We start from the raw sequence: 20,466 nt of genomic DNA, 5'->3' as shown, positions 1-20,466 counted from the left end.
AGTACGCAACTGCACTCCATTCTTTATCTGGCGGTTAACCCTTAATCAGTCTCTCCACTGGAGCATGCTAACATAGTCTCTGCTCCCCCTGTCTCCTTTTCTTCATGTCAACCTTCATAATAATAGTGTGAAACCATGCATATAGCAGAACTAACCACCTTGTTGATTTGTAAAATATGACGCTGTTTTTGTGAGAGCGTCCCACATGAGGCGAGCGGAGCACTCTGTGAAATTTGATCCTTTGGATTTAGCGGCACATAATCCAACAGGACTAGAGCGGATAAATGTTAGACCTATGCACTAGGACTTCTTTCTATTTTGGGGGAATGTAAGTCCTTTGGGAAATGAGCCGGAGAATTGAAAAGGCTGCTCAAATCCATACAAATTTATGATTGCAAGAAAAAAAAGAAAGAAGAGGGTACAGCCTATGACACATTTTGAAGTTTAAAAAGTAAAAGACGTAAAGTACAGAATAATATGGAGTTTCTAATATTGTCCTGTCATGTTCAATTGATATATTTGGTAGAGTGAAATGAGGGAAATTGGGTGGGTTTAGTTTGCAGCCAGCTGCTTTATGAAAAAAAAAGAATGCCATTGAACCTCCCCCATGCTTCAAAAAACATTACTACCTCCTAGAGATAGTAAAGATCAATAAACCTGAAGTAAAAGAACTATATATAGATGAGTTCAAAGGCAATCCATTCATCCATTCTTACAAAATATAAACAAAAAAGACTTCAAGAAAACCTGACTTTTCTCTTGGCAAAATCAACCTATATTCCCATACAGTGACGAATATGGCATCCAATTTGATTTAAATTAGTACTACGAAATATTGTGCTTGCACTGGTATAGGGATTAGGTCAGGGGTGTCAGACTCGGGTTGGTTCGCGGGCCGCGTTAACGTCAACTCGATTTCGTGTGGGCCGGACCATTTTAGATATAATATTTAGATTTTTTTTTTATAAATGGATTAAAAGAACTGGATTAAAAGCCCGGAATATTCAGTTTTTTTATAGATCAAAAACAATGTTATTTTAGCTTTTTTAAAAATATATTTTTAGATTTTACAAAATGATTTTTGAACTAAAAACACAGAAAAAAATGGACTAAAAAATTACAATTATTGATTTAAAAGGGGGAAAATCAGGAAATTTAATATACATCTATACTCTTCATTTTAATTTGATCCTAAAACAGAAAGTCAGCACTCATCATTTACTTTCCCGGGCCACACAAAATGATGCGGCGGGCCAGCTTTGGCCCCCGGGCCGCCACTTTGACACAGGTGGATTAGGTGGTAAAAGCGAATAAATAAATAATAAACTATGGTAAAACGGAATAAATAAATAATAAACAGTTTTTCTTGACTGGTTCATTAATAAAATGCTGAATTTAAATTATGAAAGAAAAACGCAGTATAACAACAGCATTTTAAAATTGAGGCTTCATAAGATGCAAATATACATTCTATGCCAACTTGATTTAAAAATATACTGATTTCATTTTTCTATAGATGTCCAGTCATACTCTAGTAGTACTTTAAATATTTTTGTAGCTTTTGCTAGTAAAATCTAAAGCCTGTCTTATTGAAATTATCGATAAACCAGGGGAAATGTCATTTCACCATATTGAAATTAGCTATGTTAAGTCTATGGTATTTTAAGACTGCCCAGAGGGAGGGCCCACGTTCTTGCTCACTTTGTTCTACATCAGAGGTCGGGAACCTTTTTTGACGAAGAGAGCCATAAACAATTCATATTTTCAAACATTATTCCTTGAGAGCCATACTCAGAATTTAAAAGTAAAAATACATGAAAATGTGAGCATTTATTATTCATTTCACCACTTTGAAAGTAAAAAAAAGTCTGAATTCTTTTGAGAACATTATATCACTGTTGCTAATCAATGAGTATCAATGAGAGTATGCATGCAGAAGAGCCTAATTAAGAAAAATTATGATTAAAAAGGCGCTAGAGATAGTTTCGGCGCCACAGTGCCGGCGTGACGCTCCCATTGGTGCGTTCGGGACTTAGGTCTCTCACCAGCGGTTCCCATATTTTACCACACAGGTTCGCGGAGAGCCATATACACCCATCAAAAGAGCCACATATGGCTCCCGAGCCATAGGTTCCCTACCCCTGCTCTACATTATACTCTTCTTGTGGGGGAAATTATCTTAAATTCAGGGAGTTATTTTTTTTAGTTCTATACACATCAATCCTGAGAGGCTGTCCTATCCCAAGAGTGATTAATTACATGAATTACAGACTTATTTTTGCCTATCAAAGAAATGCACGCTGTTTCCATGTGCTTTTCACATCCCTGGGCTGTTGAGATATTTAGGGAGAACGCCAGGCGATCGTAGTTTATTTTTAACTTATTTTTCTAGGCCCCGCGTGATCATCGCAAACTATTTTTGAAAAGAATTCTTGATATTAGAGTGACAATTTTTCCATGAACACCAATAAGTTGGGGGAAAAATGGCTGACGTCCGTATGCAAAATGCCATATGACAGAAGTTACCAAATAGAGTTCCCTGTTGGGTTAAAGTTAATGTTTTCTGTTCTGTTTTCTGTAATGTTTCTGCACATGCAGCCCCTCCCACTTCAAATGTATTGGACGTCTATCAGCGTCACAGTCTGCGAATGATTTAATGAACAGAAATAGCTCAAGTGGAACTGTGCCGCCTGCTTTGTCTAGTAACGTACTGTACCGACTTATACCGAGGCAGAGCAAAGAGCACAGAAGTTTAAAAGTGTGTTCATTCACTTGGACAAGGCATTGTGCAAGATGACAGTGTGCAGGGAAGGATAAAGCTTTGGCGAAAAGGCAATTATCCCGACAGCGGGCTGAAGTGTGCTGGGAGAGACGACCTCAGTGAAAGGGTCGCAGTCCAGGTGCAACCCAAGTCCTGTCATCCCCTCACTGGTCTAATCACACGCATACACACAGTGGCGTGGCGCACACCCAGCGCCGCCTCTGACAGATGTCTCTGTCCAAAAGTGACAGAAGTGCGCCCAGACTCCCCCCCAGCCCCCGCCACATCCCCGAGACCCTATTCTTACACACAGCACCCGCCTGGCCCTTCCTCCACGCTCATTATAGGAAACTTTTGTCTTGCTTCCTCCTTCTCTCTAACCCGACCTCCCCTACTCCTCCCCGTCGCACCCGACCCCCCTTTCCAGTCTATATGCCACTATTCATGCCAAACCTCTTCATGACCCTCCCCTCCCGCCACCCTGCTCTTAACCCGCCTTCTTTTAATTCAGACGAATTCACACGTTCCATTCACGTTTTCTTGAACGACGTGGTCCAACATATTTATCTGCGGCGAATAATTAGCGTAACACAAAAATCATTCTTTCTTCAACGTAAGAAACTTGTGGCGCAGGGCGACGGTAATGAAATCAACGCTGCAACGTGCACCAAAAAGTGTGAATGTCATAGAATAGAAGTCAAAAGAGGACGGGATGCTGGCAAAGTGATTCAGTGTTTAGAGATCAGTGCACTAAGCCGACTCAAGTGCAAATGCTGGGATTCGAAGACATCTGTCAAGGTTCTAACTCCCTATTTTAATGATATACAATATAACACCAATGAGGCCTATTCTCCACCAAAGAGCATTAGGGTAATGCAGAAAAGAAACTAAATGACACAACCTGGAAACCATAAAAGTTGTAATTTGACAAGAGACAAAAAAAGTCATTATGAAGAAAATATCTATATTATTGGAAGACGAAATAGGAATTGTATCTTTTTAATGGGACGTCTCTAGAGACGGAGAGAGCAGCTGTTCGTCTCAGAATGTTGACTGCAGGGTCATATGAGGATATTGTCTCGTTAAAATTGTTGGAACATCGTGATTTTGTCAAAAATGATTACATAATGATAAAAACAGCTTCGATTTCCAGTACCGTATTTAGGACGACTTCGTTTCAATTGCTTCAAGATAATTTTGTGATTTTTGTCATTCTTCGTGACCCTTGTAGGATAAGCAGTGTGTATATGTATATATATATATATATATATATATATATATATATATATATATATACACACACATACATATATATATATTTTTATACACATATATATGTATATACATATATATATATATATATATATATATATATATATATATATATATTTATATAGTTGATTGGAAGTTTCTCATCGTCAATGACACTGGAACAGTTAATCACAGAGAAACTTTCTGTATCGCTCTATAACTTTGGAAATTTCACTAGAGTTTAAATCACATTTACATTTCTGCATCTAATGTGAAATTGAACTTTGTGTGTGTGGGCTTAGGCATTGAAGCACGATTAAATGTCCTGAATGATATGAATACAAAACAATGAAATACTCCTATTCTAAATTCAGTTTAATTGAACATGGCGCATTACAGACGGGGCATGAAGGAGAGGTTTGATTGCCAAGGGTATACATATACGGCGCCGACGATGACAGCTGATTGCATTGTAACTCAACTGCTGAATACGTGAATATGTAAAACGGGCGCGCCCGCGTGCGTCTGTTGCCGCCTCATATTTACCGAACTGTTTCATTTCACCTTGGAGCAGCTACTTTAGGGCTCAGCATCTGACAGACATACAACTGGCAGGGACAATCATATCCTGGTAATCATGTATCTCACCGCCGCACGGAATTGATTTACCGTAGTGGCTTCAGATACAAATGTTCCTCGCTGAGTGTATGTACAGTATGCATGTGAGAACAAGTGTGTCTGTGTGTGTCCTAAAGAGGCAGTTGCTCTCTGGGGTCATACTTTTATGGGGCTATGATTAGATTCTGCCTCATTTTTGTGGTGAAATATGAGGCAGCCCCATTTCTGTGCGTCTCCATGTTGCATGCACAAACACACCGACACGCACGCCAAAGATTTTTCTTTAAAACAAACAGAATAAATCCCCATCGGTCTTAGCTGTACACAAACCACAAACACCCCCCGTTGCTTGCAGACCCCCCTCTTTATCACAATCTCTAGCTCCGCCTCTTCCTTTCTACTCACAACTCACACACACACACACTCAGGCACACGAACACTTCATTCTACATTTGTCCCCTTCCCATCCCACACACAGTGGAGATAAAAATAGAGAATCAGAACGAGGGAAGGGGCGGGGGGAGCGATACACATCACAAACCCCATCAGGCGGGGAGAGATAGAGGCGGAGGAGAAGGAGGATGAGGAAGAGAAAATGAAAGAGAGAGGCAAGAGAGGAAACATAGTCCTGTTCTAAATTGAAAGTGCAGCAGTAAGCAGTGAAGGGGAATAGTAAACAGTGCTGCTGACCACATAAATATGCTAAATTAGCCCACAAAGTCGCCCTAGTGGATAATTGCTCATCATAGCTTTGCCCCGTCGGGAGGCCGCCTGCCGGGCATCTCAGATTCCACATGGAAACACACACAGAGAGCATACGCACGTCGCACACCGCACAATGCCGATTCATTCCATGCGCTCGGAGCGCAGGGGAGCCTCGAGAGTTGCACATTTGTGGAGTTCGAAACTTGGAGGTCAAAACCGTTGTCAATGGACGTGAGGAAATCTGGGAAGGCTTCAGCTCAGTGGCATCTTAAGTATGAACTCTACAAGTGTTGTTGTTTTTGTGATGCGACCGCAGAAGCCAAGCATTAATGGCAAAATTGGATCTTTTAGAATGTTTGTTACATTTGCTGAAGCTGCCTGACTGAACTTTAAATGAATTATTGGGGCAAAAATGTATTGAATTTGGGGGACATTTATCACAATCAATACGACGCTTTCCGATAACTTGGTGTCTCACTTCGATCTATTGTTGTAAGACTGTATGTATCCCTATTCTTTCTGTCTCTACCTTTAAACACTTTCTGATTTTAGCAATACCAATAAAATGACACTAGTTGACTCTATGCAATCGCCCTTTAGTTGCTTCCAGTATACGTAGGTGCCTTGAAAGATACATTACTTTTCTCCCTTTCCATGCCCTTAAGTTATAGGCACGTGAGGCTGCAGAGCCAAAAGGCAACTTTAACTTATTGGCTGCCATTGACGGTGAAAGCCGTCCAGTCTTTGTTGATGGCTGCTATCTTTATCAATCAAAATGGTAAGATATCTATTGGCGCCCACAACACTAAAGTAAATGTAAAACACTGTTACTACATCTGCAAGGTTTATACGCAATTTTAATTGCGACGCGGCCAACTCGTGGATTTTAAAAGGATAACTGGCATTATGCTTCCTTGGAAAGAGGGGACATATTTCTTCTGTATCTTTCTTTATCCGCCATGCCAGTGGCATATTGTGACAAACAAAGAACCGAATACATAATAGCATTGCGTTCAACTAAATAATTGCAGATTTTACACTGAGTGAGTCATTGTGTTCGCTAGCTGAGATGAAACATTTTTGCATGGCGACATGCTGGGAGATTTTTCTCAAAAATAAAATTGCCTGGATAAAGACTGCAGAAACACTGCCTGTACAACATCATTTCCAAATTCAATATTCCTTTTCCAAAAAATTCCCAATTCCTAAACAATCTCCTAAACAAAAACTACGCTAAAGCTTATAAAAAGGGGCATCTTTAGAACAATTACAAAACCACGACTACTGTCAATGCATATGACTTATGACTTTACGAACAACTTACCAGGACACTTCCATGAGCCCAACACAAACTCCTTTCAAGATATTCACTCGAGAATTGCATCATTCCATGTGCATTGAATCAATATAACTATACTCCAAAGTGCATTGATACATCATTGCTTGCATTGCTACTGTAATAATGATTTGTATTAATAATTCAGCAAGCATCCAGTGTGTCATGGAAAGCCCTGAATTTGTGTTTGCATTTGTGTAACTGTATGTGGGCAAACGTGTGTGTGTCTGTGTGTGTGTGCGTGTGTATAGGCTAGGCTCTAATTAAAGAACAGAGCTCCCTGGATAGCAGCGAAGCATGACAGCACACACCTGCTAAGCTGCTTATCACACTTTAATTTCACCTACACTAAGATTTGGGGAAGTCAGCGTGACCAAGCCAATACGTGTGTTTGTATGTGCGTTTGTGTACTGAGTCTGAAGTGGAACAAAGATGAGGAGAGTGATAAAGGGTGAGGGAGGAGAGAGCAGATTAAATGGCGAGAGAGGGAGAGAGATATCAACGGCATAGAACAAAAGAAAGAGATAAGGCAAAGATTACAGAGGAAATACAGCAGCTGTAGGCTGGCAAAGATTTAGATGGGCAGAGCGGATAGAGCGAGACAGATATGAGGTTAAAATCTACAGAAGCCACGAGTGAAGCTGATGAAGAGGAAGGAGGCAGCGGAGAGAAATGGATTGGAACCCAGTTTCCTACCAATGTTTCTAGGCCTGATTGCGTGTGTGTGCAAGTGTGCATTCATTTGCATGGTTTTCACGTGGCTCTGCAAGCATGTATGAAAAGTTAATGCTACTTGTCACTCAATGCCCTTCTGGTAAGCACTACTTTACTTGAAACAGTATTGGGTTTAAGTTTTTGTTCTGTTCAATTCAAATGGAATATCATTTCAAAATCTTGCTTGCTTGGAGAACAAGAATACATTGTTTAGGTCTATCTGTATTTGATAAACGCTGAAAACTGGAATATATTTTAAAATGGGCCAAACAGGTGATTTATTTACCAATAGGATTTTTTTTTTTTGCGAATGGCTGCAAACCAGTTCAGCGTGTACCCTGTTTCCTGCCCAGAGTTACTTGCTGGGATGAATTACTGAATGAATGTGTTTGTTCTCTATAGTGTAAAACTGGAATAGTGAAGCATGCGTATGTATGTACCCTTATGTACATGAATGTAGTATATGTTTATGTATTTACTGTTAGGCTACAGCAATCCAGCGATGTGAGAAAAAGCGTTATGGAACATAAATGAATACAAATACATATTATTTTGCTACTTAAAGCACATCTATTTGGTGAAAAACTGTAAAAAAAATCCCCCAAATTATCGAATTTAATTACGAATTCACTGCTGCAATAACTATGTCCAAATTCAGATTATAGTAGTTAATGTTACTTACAAATAGATTTATATTGTGAACTAAGCACCCACCATATGCATGCCCAGACTGAGCAATTAACATGCTCGCAAATGTACGTCATATTTAAAAAGTCCCCTGTTATTATCTTGTAGACAGCAAGCTGTGACACAATCAAGCTAAATTGTGTAAGTAACAAAAGAGTTGTCATGTCCTTTTCATGGTTGTCCTAGTAGTCAAGTTTTACAGCTCTGAGACCAGCCTCCTTCTACTCCCCCTTGAATTTGTTGATAAGAGGCTAAACACTGACCTCTGGCCTGAAAACAGACCGCCACAAATGTACATATTTGTGTGTGTGTTTTTGGTTATACTATGTTTATGTGAATCATATTTCCACAAATATTGACTCGGAATGTTACCTACTGACATAGAGAAGGCAAGGACACTAAGCCAGACGTTTATTTTTATATATAGCAATAATTTATATCAACAGAAATGGTCTAAAACCAAATAAAAGACTAAATGTAACATTACCGCATATTGTGAGCTTATACATTTTAATGTTTCTAATGAATAAATATTTAAGTTAGTACAACTGTGAATTAAAAACTTTAATTTTTGTGATTACCGGCCATTCGCCAAGATAGATGTCCAATTTATTGAAACCTTCGGGGCCATTTAGAACACTACTTGTCCAATCCATTCTGACTGGACAATTTCAGAAATGCAGCATTTAAGTTTCAGATGCAAATAGAAACTGACATGAGGCAAGTATACATGAGCTATTTCATATCCCTGAGGGAATATCTGTCTTACATCAAATATGGTGAAACATGTACCAGTATCACTTTTCAGCCACGGCACATGATAAAATCTCCCTCTGTGCTTTTATTTCCTTAGAAGTAATAAACATAAGGTGCAAGATGTTGACCATCTGTCCGTCTCTCTCTTTCTTATTCTTTCAGGGTTGCCTTGTTCAGAAAGAGCTAGCGTGTTGGGTATAAAGACTGTTCTCTCCCGTGACTCTTTCCCTCCCGTCTGGTTAGAACTGTTAAATCAGCGTTAAATCCTATCATTGAAAGGCACATATATACATAAATTAATCCTAATGTGTGTGGTTTCTAATCATTGTAAGGGAATGCTCAAATTTTCCAACGCTCATAATTGAACTATCGCAAACTCCGCCTTCTAAATGGCCATTGACCAATCAAACACTAAATATTGTGGTTTATCAGTGGCGGTCCGTGCATTTTCTCATAGCGCCTTCAACGGGTAAAATCCACTTCCTAGCAGCATTTAATGATTAAATACAAATACTGGAGCTTTTCAGACATTACAACCGGACCGGGGGGTGATTTTCCCGGGAAAAGACAGCGATGAACGTCAATGGCGAAACGGCAAAAATTGCACTAAAATGGGGTAAAATCCACTTCCTAGCAGCATTTAGTGATTAAATACAAACACTGGAGCTTAAATACAAACACTGGAGCTTTTCAGATATCAGAACTTGGCCCACAATTGAAATATTATTTAAGAATATAGCCATATTTTACTCACCAAAAATCGTTTTTAACTGAACACAATATCCATCCTCCTTTCTTTCTTCCTTCTTTTATATCGCTATCGAAGCTAATGCTGAATGTCGAGCCTGTCCTGTCGTATTTCTGGCATAGTCAGTCTTGAAAATGGCTTTAAATCAACACAACAATATATTTGCGTGTGCAGTTTGCTCCAAATACAGTTTGGTAGCTATGGCTAATCACTAGCCAATCATAGTTGGTGAAAGCGATGACGTATCCCTACGCCTGCGACAAGGCAATGACGTATCCCTACGCCTGCGACAATGCATTGTGGTGTTGCCAACTCGAAATCTGATTGGTTAAAGCAACAGTCTTATCGACGCTTGTTTAATGCAGCAGAGCCCGCAGAACTGATTTTGAAGGCCTTGAGGCAGATTTCTGACCCTGGCAACAAATAATGGCCGAAATGTGATTGGTTAAATGCTTCAATATGAAAACACACATCTGGAAGCAGTGCAACCAGAGGGAAAATCAATGAAAGGAAGCTAACAGACAATTTGGAATTATTTAATAAGTATTGATAGCCAAAATATAATATATGATTCAGATATTTCTTAGGCCAGCAGAGAGCGCCTTGAAGACCCTGACGACCCGCCACTGTTGTTTATATACTGTCACCTTCGTAATATTAATTCCCTAAGTCTTTTTTTCATCCTCATGAAATCCTTAAAATTGTTAGTAAATATTAAAAAAAAACAAGAAATGATTTATTTTTTTGGTTTCCTGAAATATCTTCCAAAAATGTTTTTTTTGGAAAGGTGTCGACAAGAGCTTATTAATCGACTTATCGCAAAACTAATAGTTGATTAGGTGACCGTCAAAATAACCGTTTTTGGCAGCCTTAATAGACACACATGCACACACTTCAGCCCTCTCTTGTCCCACAATGAGCTCAAGATCTGGCTATGAAAATGAGTTTGTGAAAAACTAATCATGCAGCTTAACAAGTGGAGCTGCGGAGGAAGAGGAGGTGTGAGGGGCGGTGGTGGGGGATAGTGTGAAACGGTCAAAAGGGTCAACTAATCAAGAGGAGGGGAAATGAAACGTGGGTGTGGGGGAAGGCGGGGTCGAGGGAGGGGGATCGGCGTCGTCGAGAGGAGGACTTAGGAGAAGGGTCGCCATAAATGACTGTGAAATGAGAATCCGAGGAGGACGTTTGAGTGCGCAACCAAGGGAGGGGGGAAAAAAAGAGGACTAAAGGACATTAGGGAAAAAGGCGCATGAAGGGATACCATGGGGATATTTGGAAAAAAGAAAGAAGTGAGTGGTGAAAGGGACGCTTGTGAGCAGAATATTCACTCATATTCCACCGGCGCCCAGTAGACAGAGTGTAGGACATAAAGGGAGAAGATGAACAGGGGACACAAAGGGATTTGAATGGAAAAAGAGATAAAAGGGGGAAAGGGAAAGCACAGAGGGTTGAATAAGGAAGAGATGAAAAGGATGCAACAAAGGGATGATACGTGAAAAGAAGGATACTTTGTCCTAATCTGGTCAGAGGGTGCAATAAAAAGGTGACAGGTAGAGAGTAGAGACAAGTGATAGCTGATGAAATATTAACATAAAAGGTGTGCTTGGAGATGAAGCAAAACGCCTACTAAAACGGATGTGACCTGATAAAATGGGGTAAAGGGACAAAAATAAGGTGTCAAAACAGCAGAAATCATTAAAAGGCATTATGGAAATAAGCCTTATGCCCCCCAAAAAGATTTTTCATTGGGCTCCAATTTTGACAGGAAAAATAAATGTAATTGTCTGACAGAATGATGTATAATAATAATGAAGTCAGTGCAACGTGCCTGTCACGAGAGAGAAAGGTCAGTGGATGAGTCAAAGGACGCAGTGTAGTGCGAGACACGCGGCAGACAGTTTGGAAATGATTTTTACATAAAGGTCAGCCACCACGGAGGGGGCCTAATTGGATTGATGCCACACTTCACCTGCTGTGTTTGCATGTGCGCTCAAAACAGGAAATCATCATATGATTACAACACATTAGCATAGTGAAGCGCATACGTGCACGTGTTGAACACTACGGTCAGGCCAGCTGAAAAAAAACGGGAACAAATAAAGCCAAATAGGCGTTTCGTTGAATGATGATAGTTCCAATTTGGTCAAGCCAAAATGCAAAACAGCCTTCGTTCGCCAGCAAAAGGGAAAAAAAGTGTACAGTGGTACCTCGACATACCAACGCTTTGACATACAACTTGAAATTTGACCCAAAATCTCTTGAGAAAATTCCTCCCTACATTGATTTCTTTGTCACTTTGTTCTGATTGACACACTGATTCATCTAGCAATTAAGACGCTAAATCAATGGTCACCTCGGCTTGAGGAAAACTGATAGGCTGCAACCCGCTCTGGCATTCCAATACATAACTCATCGCTTGAACTATCTGAGTGAGGAACTTCATCCACCATTTTTTTTTGCCTAGGCCTCACATTCCAAAACTGAATAGCCCGCAATCTTTTCTGACATTTTGACACATCCTGGCTGGAAGTCCGTAGGTTAACTTTCAGCACAAATTAGTGTGGATATTACTGACATTCAACACAATGTGGCAGCCTCTAGGAGTTGTGCCATTTTCTGTGTTTTAAACACGATTTTTTTTTCCGTAATCGTGGTTGTAAAAAAATATTTTTGCCACAAGGAAGGTTATTCATACTAGGTCTTGTCGAGTTTGCAAGTGGCCGATCTTATTGCATTTCGGAGAATGTAGATCTCAAAAAGTTGCTCACATAGCGATTTGCTATAGTGCACAGGTGTCAAAGTGGCTGCCCGGGGGCCAAATATGGCCCGCCGCATCATTTTGTGCGGCCCGAGAAAGTAAATCATGAGTACCGACTTTCTGTTTTAGGATCAAATTAAAATGAAGAGTATAGATGTATATTAAATTTCCTGATTTTCCCCCTTTTAAATCAATAATTGTAATTTTTAATCATTTTTTTCTGTGTTTTTAGTTCAAAAATCATTTTGTAAAATCAAAAAATATATTTGAAAAAAGCTAAAATAAACATTGTTTTAGATCTATAAAAAACGGAATATTCAGGCCTTTTAATCCAGTTCTTTTAATCAATTTATTAAAAAAAAATCTAAATATTATATCTAAAATGGTCCGGCCCACATGAAACCGAGTTGACGTTAATGCGGCCCGCGAACCAACCCGAGTCTGACCCCCTTGCTATAGTACCTGATATCGCAAAACCGCTGTAAAAGTTCCAAAATGACAAGTATTAGACTTTTCCACTGTTCAAAATAGAGGAATTACATTATGCACGTGAATATACCCCATCCCCCATAAGAGCGTTCTATTCAGGCTCCAACCATTTTCACATGTTGATGTTATCAGTCCCCTCGCCTGCGGAGAACTTGCAGGAACTGAAACTCCGATCGGCGGTTGGGCGACACGGCCAGAATGAGATTGAGGGCGGCACGGGGATCGCAAATGCACTTTGGCTATTCTCTCTACTAACTGCCACAAAACGGTTGAGATAAGGGAGGAAAATGCCATTTCCACGTCACCTATCTCGGTTTTTCACATCCCTCTGACAGCGCCTGGAGCGGCGGAAAGAAATGGGGTTAAAATAATGCAAACTATTTCAAACAGTTAGCGTAAAATCCCTTTTTAACTGCTGGCGAAATCAGGTCAGAGAAGCGAGCGGAGGGAAAAAACAGAGTGGGACTGACAGAGAAGCACAGCGTAAGAGACAGTCACAGAGCTCCATCCATAATGAACAGTGTCCTATCCCTGCTCAGCTGCAGCACACGATCCCTCACCAGAGACCGAGGGAGACCGAGATGAGACAAAGGGGAATGGCCACATTAATTACACGGGCTCTCCAGGCGGCAGCTATCACCGGAGGCTAACAGAGGGGCCGGCGGAGATGGACAGAATAAGAGAGACGGGGAAAGGGAGACGATGATTCAGGCGTAGTACCCTTTGTGTCCCCTGGGAGAGGGAGTGTTTGTCCTTAGCAGCAAGACGTCTGCTGGCCGCTCACTTATGTCACGCTGTTATTAATGGTGGCTCAACTTCCAGTAACAAGGCACAGATGCGTGCGCACGAACGCTCTTGTGTCGTGAGCGCTGTTTTTGCCAAGTACGTAGCCCTTCTGGATGAATACAGCTCGGTATTAAGATGCTCTAAAGTAGTTGCTTTTAAATTTTAGGCCCGATTTGGTCACAGAGCAGCACCGGTGAAGAAGATAAAGAACAGTAGCCAATGACAGTTCTTCGCACACTGCAACAACTCAGAGGCAACCAACTATCCATCATACTTGATCCTTAGTTATGCCGTGTTATTTGACTTTTTAATTACCTCGTACTTTCCGTACTATTTTGCTATTTCTTGAATGTGTATATCTTTTCACTTCAAATGGACGTCTATGGCTGTTAACAACAGAATAAAATGTTACCAGGAAGGCTAGCGGTCCTGATGACCAGCTCCAGACTACTAAGAGGATCAGCTTGAAAGAGTGATTTTGCATATTTTCAACCTCAGCCTCATTCTGCAGAGGTTCCAGCTTTATCTAGGTCTACATTGTCTTTTTCTGTGTCTGTGCTCGCTACTGCTACAAACGGAATTTCCCGAATACGGGATGAATAAAGGTTGATCTAATCTAATGACTTGTTTTCTGACATATCATTTCCAGTGTGTAGAGTGTCAGATCCACTGTATATGTAGTTATTCAAACTTGTTGCATGTGGGCACGAAAGGTGCCCCGTTTAGCGCGTGATGTGCACTTACTTACCCCTGGTAGTGTTTTCTGCTCGTGAAGGGCGCTCTGGGCTTTCAGCGCAGACTCCCTCGCGCAGTACGTCAGAAACGCACATCCTGTCACAAAGAGAAGGAGTAAGGAGGGGAGAAGGCAGGGGAATGAAGGTATAGTGGGTCAGGAGGAGGCTCAAATATTCATCACTCTCTATTGGAGTCTCTGTATTACCCCCCTCTACCACTACACACATATACACTGTAGTATATAGGAACAGCATTGAAATCATTTAATGACTCCTACAGGATTTGCCCTCCCTGATTACTTGTCAGCCACCATGAGTTGTTACTGCAGGGCTCATTTTGCGAGGGGGGTTACAGATATGAATATTCATGCACTGCAACTATACCTAACAACACCATGATGATGCACTTTAGAGCAGAGGACACTCCACGGCACGTCACAGTTCAGAACGGCACGGCACGAGTCAGCACACACGACAGCACCACAGACGTGTGCGCGGGGCTAACGAGGCCTCGCCGGCTCGGCGCGCTCGCTCACGTCTATGCCGGCCCCAGATACCAACCACTAGGCATGCCTCACGATCACTCCAAATACACCCCCCCCACCCCTGCCGCTTGCCTATGGGCTGTACCTGCGTCTGTGTGTGTGAGGAAGGCCGGCCACAGCCGTTTACTACACCTGTCACCAGCACTAAGACAACAAGATTAGCAGCAGGTTAGCATCCCGGTAACAGGCTGATGAAGTTAAGTACGTGAAAATGAAGACGAGATGCCGTGGTTAGGATGAGGACGATCACAAGGACTGTGGGGGGGACAGAGTGACGTCAGATAACAGTGGAGCCAATAAAGTGGAACGTGGAATAATAAACTGTCATGTTGACTCACTGAATGCGTCATCGGAACTCATTTCGATGAGTCTCAATCTGCATGTGTGATTTTGCCTACGGTGGATGTATTATCCATTCGCAACAGTTCGTTTTCAAATAAAATGATTGTTTACTTGCGTGGCCGTATTGTTAAAAATGGCTGCAAGCTTAGCTATTTTATCCACAGGTACATTTCTGAACACTGTTAAGTATTATAGACTGATTTTATATGGCTTGGCGGCAGCCGGCTGGCACTCGTTAGCTTGAAATCCGGAAATGTATTTTTAACACGTGTGAAAGCTTATTGAATTTTGATCGGTTGTAATCCGTGGCACCGTTTCATTATAAAAATGCGGCTCGTGTGAAAACTGCTGCTAAACCCTCGTACCGTGCAAAGGTTCGGTCAGGTGCGTGTAGCAGAGAGGGGAAAGCTTGCACTGTATTACAAGCAAAAGAAACATTATTTCACCTATTATATTTGTGACAAAAGAGCTATTAGAGTCAATTGTGCTGAAAATTGGAAAACATGTTTCGCCCATTTACTAGCAAATATCATGTCACAAGAGAGAATATTTTTTTGTGTGGCTGCATGAACACAGACCTTACATAAAGAAAGATGGGATGTCTAGCTTTTGTCCTAAAAAGTATTGTTTCTACTCTTTTATGTCCCTTTAATTATGAGCAGTTAAACATTGTAAACAATATTAATATCTGACTTTGGGGGTGAAAGAGTTCAACAATGGCACCAGTGGGAGTAAGGTTTATTTGTCATTTCTTGTAAGTTACAGGGTTTCCCCCAGAAAACTTGAAAAGCCTGGTGGTCCAGAAGCCCATTGGCTTGAAGGGCCCGCCGGGCTTATAAAGCACTTATGGAAATGCTGGGTTATATTTCAAATACTGTCAGTAGGATTTGTTGTCGCTTTTGTCGGTGTTGTCAAACGTTAGAATTGTCTTTTCTCACATAGGGTGTTTAAAAATAAGTCATATCCCTGAGCTCTAGTTACTGGTTTTGTTTTGGTAGGTAATCTGTTTTTGTTTCCATTCCCATTAAGTTGATAGGAATCTCAGGACCAGTATTGACCAGCTTTCTGGGAACAAAAGATTTGGATTGAAATCTTTTCTGAGGAATTACATGCTTTTCAGTCCATCTGTTTGGAATGTCTAACGCACTAAATGTAGATGTTGATTGCTATGCTAGCCACTGGCTATCTTTTCATCAACAGTAACAAAAAGTCAAGAAGTTCGAGTTACTTGACATTGTTGATTTGATTTTATATATGTGCCAGGTAATGTTCCAAAAAAAAACAATGCAACAGGCTCGACTTTGTTAGTTCCACTGTACGTTAACAAGGGACAAAACACGCAGACACACACACACACACAGACACACACAAGCATCTTATGGTCCATCTCATTGCTTTTAAGAGGAGCTTACTGTGGCCGAGAGGATTCTCAAAACAGCAGATTCTTCCTCTTGTATCACACAGGCTTACAGGCCCATTACACTGATTGGCGCATACAGCCTAATCTGCTTCATAACACACACAAACTCGCATACACAGACACACCACGCATAAGACCCCCTCTGACAGTGTGTATTTTCCACAGTTCGTCTCAAGTTTGCTTTGTGTATACACCGAATAAAGTTATACGGGACATCTTTACATAATACTCTCCTGTGTATTAAGTCTGCAGAGTGTTTCACTCTTTTGTCGATGTCATGCTGCAGGACACGAAAGGAGCTGGGACTGTTTCCATGGAGATATCTATCTATCTATTGTGGTATTGCGTCAGATGTGTGTTGTGATGGCGAGCCTCACCTTTGTGCATGCCGGTGTATTTGTCCTTTATCACGGTGAGCTCGTAGATTTTGCCAAACTGCTCAAAGATGGGTTTGAGGTCCTTTTCCTCCAGATTCCGTGGAATCTGCCCCACAAACAACTTGATGGCATCGGCCTCCTTCATCGGGACGGAGTGGGGGGGGGCTCAGTTACTGCCGGAGGGAAGGGGTAGCGGGAGGGGGGCCGAGGACCAAACAATTTAGATGCAGGTATCCCCAAAGTGGAGGAGCGGCTGACGCTGAGTGGATCTAAATACAAAACACAAAATGTGATGACGGTCATGTATCTAAAAATGAAGAAAAAATATGATTTAGAGCTGTTTGTGACCAATTTCTTTGCATAAATAAGACAGTGGATGTCAGTTAGAACAGCATGAACAAACTATACCATTACAACCCCCCCCAATATATATATATATATATATATATATATATATATATATATATATATATATATGATTCTTTTCACCTGTCTTTAATGAAGTGGTGTGATGAAGTCAGAATTAATTAAAGATAAACAAGCATAGCGCTCGATAGCTAAAGTGGATATTGATTATCTCGATCAGCGTGAGCTCACCGAGGTTTGTGAACAACTTAGTTACATTAAATATAACAAAAGTCTAATCGGCAGTATGGTGGTGAAGTGGGTAGCATATTAGCCGAACAGGTGAGAGGTTCTGGTTAGAACTTTTAGATCTTCCTTTGTGGACTTGTTAATCAAAATTGATTGGCTAAATATCACTTTCAAAAGCAGCCAATTAGTTTATGCGCAAGAGTGGTGCACCTTGTTTAATAAGATGAAAAGAAAGATACATTTCATTTTTTTGTGAGTAACAGAGGAGAAAAACTGAAAGAACAGACAATATTTCCTAGAAAATAGCCATTGTCAGACATTTCTAAATGCCTGTACTATCTTAGCCAATGAAATGGAAGCATCTCGGATTGTTCCGCCTACTTTTGATGCATTGGCTACACACTATATTTTCGCTGTGCATGGCCTACACACGCTTTAATGGGCCAGAATTTGAAGCAGACTTTGTCTGAGATTCAGATGAAAGAAGACATACGTATTGCACAGGTCCAGAGACGATGAAGAGTTTGTTGTTATCAGTTTCGAGTACATCAACATTCATGTGCTGTTTGCCACACAATGGCTGCGCGTACAACCACAGTCATTTTCAGTGTGGAAACATTTTCAGTGTTATCATATTTCTGAGAAATGGCTCATTTGCATATTTAGATTCGTTAGGCAAAATGAAGGTAATTTATATCATTTCCTTTAACACAAGGGCTCTCCAAACTTGTCCCTTGCTGTATTCCCTCCATGCCAAGACTGCTTTTACCGACTTAGCAGAGATAGTTTTATTCTTTAAAGCTAATTTTAGTGTGTTGAAAAAATAAAAAAGGACCTTTTTTCTGTGGCTGGGAAGAAAAGTTGGTATAAATCTTATAGAAATGTTCCAAAAGCTTTAACCTTTAAAATATGCTCAATTCCTTGAGAAAATAACAATGAAATATTTTCAAATCAGCTTCAAAACGCACAACTCACTCCGTATTTATTGTGTTGATGCGTGCGCCCGATGACAAAGAGCCAGAGCACAGCTTCTCCTGGAACAATTATGCAAATTGTAATGAGCCAATCAAAAAACAATAATGCCACTGTTTCCTTTCGATCAAAAGCACATAAATGGAGGGGGGGATGAGAAAAGATACAAGGCGTGCGCCCGAGCGCGCGCGCGTGTGTTTGTGCGTGCGTGTGCGCGTGTGCGTGTGTTACCTTTCAGGTGGAGAAAGCAGCCTTGGGGTTGCCTACAAGTGCAGAAAGGGAGAACAACATGATTGGATCGGACGGGCTTCTTTGTTTAGGCAGCTGGAGGTTACAACACGGATGTCATGGGGGGGCTCCCTTTGCTCTTTGTCCGACCCCCCACCCCCCCTTTAGCCTGCCCTCCGTCCTTAAGTCCAAACACACAGAGAGTGGAGGGAAAAGAGGTTTAAAAGTCTTACCTCGAAGCAGGTGAAGATTGTCGGAGAAAAACGAGGGATGCTCGAGTGGTGGTCTTCCTCTCCCCGTGTCCCGTCCTCTTGTGTGGATGCTCCCCTCGCTTCTTTGTGCCTCCTCCTCCTCCTCCTCCCGCCTCCCTCCGCCACCTCGCTTACTACAAGTTGTGTTTTTTTTTTCCTCCCAAAATAAAAATAACACCAGGGACACTCTTCAACTATGGTTTGAAGTGACGAGACAAGGAAGTTTGAAGAAAAGCGCTGAGTAGGCTGGCTCGATCTGGCCTGCTTTCACTTTCACGGCGTGATGATCAACTAAATGGCGGGCGAAAAGCACTAATTGCGGATGGTTCAACTCAATTCAAGCGGGGGACGGTTTCTCGCTTGGGTTCGAAACTTGGGAGTCTTGTGATGACTGTTCCGAGATGTTCTGGCTTTTGTTTTGAGAGGGGCAAAAAATGTCTTGTTTGTCTGCCTTGTTGCGTTTCACCCGTGCGACGTCTGCCTTCCCTTCCTCTGCTTCCCTTTCTCATCCTCTCTCGCCGGTATCCTTCACTCCCACTCCGGCTGCCCCTCCCCCTTATCCGAGCCTGTGACGTATACTCAGAGACCGTCGTCAAATAGTAAATTCGTTCCTATAAAAAAGTACTGCCAAAAGCTTTCAAAATATTAGATTTAAATCACAAATTCAAAGGATTACAAATAATAATTGCATTCAAAAGCGAACAGTAACAATTTCATATTCTTAAAACATTTTTTACCTTAATTTGCGGGTAGGAATTTGTGGATGTTGCCTTAGAATCGACGCCTATTGTTCTTGCCTGAAGCTCTGGCCTTGGTGCTGAAACTATAAACTGCCTTTTATTCCTACTCTTCCTATGGGAGGTAAACACTGTGTGAACACACCAAACAAGAGATAAATCGTCGAAATGAGAAATGATGGATGACAAGTGTTAGAAAAGTATCCGGACTCGTGTTGCACAAGATTTGGTTTAACCCTTTATAGTGCAAGTGACCATTTTTTTGTCCTTAAAAAACCTAACCCCATAATAATCTTGGATCTGTATACATGGACATCACAGTTTGGTTTATCTCGGCAAAATTATTAACATTGGTTGCACAAGTGTGGCTTACGTGACCTAAAATGTGATATCCACGTATGTCAAACCCTCGAGCCCAGAACTGTGAGGCGGATGAGCTAACCACTCAATCACCGGGTCACCCTAGATATGCAAGGAATCTTTAGAATGATATAGACATTAAATGTTAATAAAAACAAAATTAATCACATCAAAATGGAATACTACATTGTTTATCAACAACACTATTTAACACATTGCCTGGCATTGACAAGATTATACGTCCAATTCATTTAAGATGGGACGAGTATCCCATTGGGCCTGAATGCTCGTCCCTTA

General features: G+C 41.1%; 1 protein-coding gene across 3 annotated transcripts in view; it reads right to left on the bottom strand.

Annotated features, from left to right (window-relative positions):
- The window catches only part of celf3b (cugbp, Elav-like family member 3b), a 38,349-nt gene extending 18,229 nt beyond the window's left edge, over positions 1-20,120 (bottom strand). The window contains exons 1-4 of one of the 3 annotated variants that reach the window (XM_077598633.1): positions 19,055-20,120; positions 18,825-18,856; positions 17,028-17,296; positions 14,358-14,440 (exon numbers count right to left, since the gene is read on the bottom strand). In XM_077598633.1, the coding sequence (XP_077454759.1) occupies positions 14,358-14,440; positions 17,028-17,172 (228 nt within the window). In that variant the 5' untranslated portion in view covers positions 17,173-17,296; positions 18,825-18,856; positions 19,055-20,120. Of the gene's footprint in view, positions 1-14,357; positions 14,441-14,973; positions 15,033-16,642; positions 16,994-17,027; positions 17,297-18,824; positions 18,857-19,054 lie in introns of those variants that run through there. The other 2 variants (XM_077598634.1, XM_077598635.1) reach the window with 2 other exon arrangements.
- Positions 20,121-20,466: the final 346 nt, after the last annotated feature.

The sequence above is a fragment of the Stigmatopora argus genome, chromosome 4 (genome assembly GCF_051989625.1).
Source record: "Stigmatopora argus isolate UIUO_Sarg chromosome 4, RoL_Sarg_1.0, whole genome shotgun sequence".
In the NCBI taxonomy this organism is placed as follows: Eukaryota; Metazoa; Chordata; class Actinopteri; order Syngnathiformes; family Syngnathidae; genus Stigmatopora; species Stigmatopora argus.
The sequence above is the reverse complement of the archived record's forward strand: the minus strand, read 5'-3'. Positions and strand labels throughout refer to the sequence as shown.